Raw genomic sequence first — 2,878 nt, 5'->3', positions numbered from 1 at the left:
TCCGACTGTCTCACAAGACCTCCGACAAGACCTCCGACTGTCCGACAAGACCTCCGACTGTCCCCCAAGACCTCCGACTGTCTCACAAGACCTCCGACAAGACCTCCGACTGTCCGACAAGACCTCCGACTGTCCCACAAGACCTCCGACTGTCTCACAAGACCTCCGACTGTCCGACAAGACCTCCGACTGTCCGACAAGACCTCCGACTGTCCCACAAGACCTCCGACTGTCCGACAAGACCTCCGACTGTCTCACAAGACCTCCGACTGTCCCACAAGACCTCCGACTGTCCCACAAGACCTCCGACTGTCTCACAAGACCTCCGACAAGACCTCCGACTGTCCCACAAGACCTCCGACTGTCTCACAAGACCTCCGACTGTCCGACAAGACCTCCGACTGTCCGACAAGACCTCCGACTGTCTCACAAGACCTCCGACTGTCTCACAAGACCTCCGACAAGACCTCCGACTGTCCGACAAGACCTCCGACTGTCCCCCAAGACCTCCGACTGTCTCACAAGACCTCCGACAAGACCTCCGACTGTCCGACAAGACCTCCGACTGTCCCACAAGACCTCCGACTGTCTCACAAGACCTCCGACTGTCCCACAAGACCTCCGACTGTCCGACAAGACCTCCGACTGTCCCACAAGACCTCCGACTGTCCGACAAGACCTCCGACTGTCCGACAAGACCTCCGACTGTCCCACAAGACCTCCGACTGTCCCACAAGACCTCCGACTGTCTCACAAGACCTCCGACAAGACCTCCGACTGTCCCACAAGACCTCCGACTGTCTCACAAGACCTCCGACTGTCCGACAAGACCTCCGACTGTCTGACAAGACCTCCGACTGTCTGACAAGACCTCCGACTGTCCCACAAGACCTCCGACTGTCTCACAAGACCTCCGACTGTCCCACAAGACCTCCGACTGTCCGACAAGACCTCCGACTGTCCCACAAGACCTCCGACTGTCCGACAAGACCTCCGACTGTCCGACAAGACCTCCGACTGTCCCACAAGACCTCCGACTGTCCCACAAGACCTCCGACTGTCTCACAAGACCTCCGACAAGACCTCCGACTGTCCCACAAGACCTCCGACTGTCTCACAAGACCTCCGACTGTCCGACAAGACCTCCGACTGTCTGACAAGACCTCCGACTGTCTGACAAGACCTCCGACTGTCCGACAAGACCTCCGACTGTCTCACAAGACCTCCGACTGTCTCACAAGACCTCCGACAAGACCTCCGACTGTCCGACAAGACCTCCGACTGTCCCACAAGACCTCCGACTGTCTCACAAGACCTCCGACTGTCCGACAAGACCTCCGACTGTCCCACAAGACCTCCGACTGTCCGACAAGACCTCCGACTGTCTCACAAGACCTCCGACTGTCTCACAAGACCTCCGACAAGACCTCCGACTGTCCCACAAGACCTCCGACAAGACCTCCGACTGTCCCACAAGCCCTCCGACTGTCCCACAAGACCTCCGACTGTCCCACAAGACCTCCGACTGTCCCACAAGACCTCCGACTGTCCCACAAGACCTCCGACAAGACCTCTGACTGTCCCCCAAGACCTCCGACTGTCCCACAAGCCCTCCGACAAGACCTCCGACTGTCCCACAAGCCCTCCGACTGTCCGACAAGACCTCCGACTGTCCCACAAGACCTCTGACTGTCCGACAAGACCTCCGACTGTCCGACAAGACCTCCGACTGTCCCACAAGACCTCCGACTGTACGAGAAGACCCCCGACTGTCCCACAAGACCTCCGACTGTCTGACAAGACCTCCGACAGTCCGACAAGACCTCTGACTGTCCCCCAAGACCTCCGACAAGACCTCCGACAAGACCTCCGACAAGACCTCCGACTGTCCCACAAGACCTCCGACAAGACCTCCGACTGTCCCACAAGACCTCCGACAAGACCTCCGACTGTCCCACAAGACCCCCGACTGTCCCACAAAACCCCCGACAGTCCGACAAGACCTCCGACTGTCCCCCAAGACCTCCGACTGTCCCACAAGACCTCCGACTGTCCCCCAAGACCTCCGACTGTCCCACAAGACCTCCGACTGTCCCACAAGACCTCCGACTGTCCCCCAAGACCTCCGACTGTCCCCCAAGACCTCCTCCTTAATGAAGCTCTAATAGTGAAGATCTGTCATTGTTCTTCTCAATTATCAATAATTAGAGATGATTGATAAACCTTGTTCCCCCTCCACAGGCCCCGCCCCCTCAATGGAAGGCCCCTCCTCCGTCAGCCCCGCCCCTCCAGCCCCCCCCTCGTCAATGATGTACCAAGACCAGGCGCCCCTCCCCCCTCCCCCACTGCTGCACCTGCCGTATGAAGCTCCACCTCCGACTGCCTACCTGTCCTCCCCCCCTCCTCTTCCTCACCCCCACGCTGCCCACCTCCCCCACCACTCCTCCTACCACCCCTGTCTGCCCCCCTCCACCCACTGGGGGGCCCTCCAGACCGGAGGCCATGCTTCACGTGTGTACTGCCCCGCCCCCAACCCCACCCACATGGTCGGTTACATCACAGCCCCGCCCCCCCACCATGCCGCCACACACTACATCCCCCCCGCCATCTAACACACACACACACACACACACACACACACACACACACACACACACACACACACACACATCTAACACACATCTAATACACACTCATCTAACACACACACACATCTAACACACACACATCTAACACACACACACATCTAACACACACTCACATCTAACACACACACACATCTAACACACACACACACACTCATCTAACACACACATCTAACACACATCTAACACACACACACATCTAACACACACACACACACTCATCTAACACACAC

At 58.1% G+C, this 2,878-nt stretch overlaps 1 protein-coding gene across 1 annotated transcript in view; it reads left to right on the top strand.

Annotated features, from left to right (window-relative positions):
* alg13 (ALG13 UDP-N-acetylglucosaminyltransferase subunit) overlaps positions 1-2,612 on the top strand; it is a 35,048-nt gene extending 32,436 nt beyond the window's left edge. Inside the window, exon 25 of the mRNA XM_053338502.1 lies at positions 2,242-2,612. Coding sequence (XP_053194477.1) covers positions 2,242-2,612 — 371 coding nt within the window. The remainder of the gene's footprint in view (positions 1-2,241) is intronic.
* The last annotated feature ends 266 nt before the right edge of the window (positions 2,613-2,878 follow it).

Source organism: Scomber japonicus, chromosome 2, assembly GCF_027409825.1.
Source record: "Scomber japonicus isolate fScoJap1 chromosome 2, fScoJap1.pri, whole genome shotgun sequence".
NCBI lineage: Eukaryota > Metazoa > Chordata > Actinopteri > Scombriformes > Scombridae > Scomber > Scomber japonicus.
This window is presented reverse-complemented; position numbering and strand designations above follow the sequence as displayed.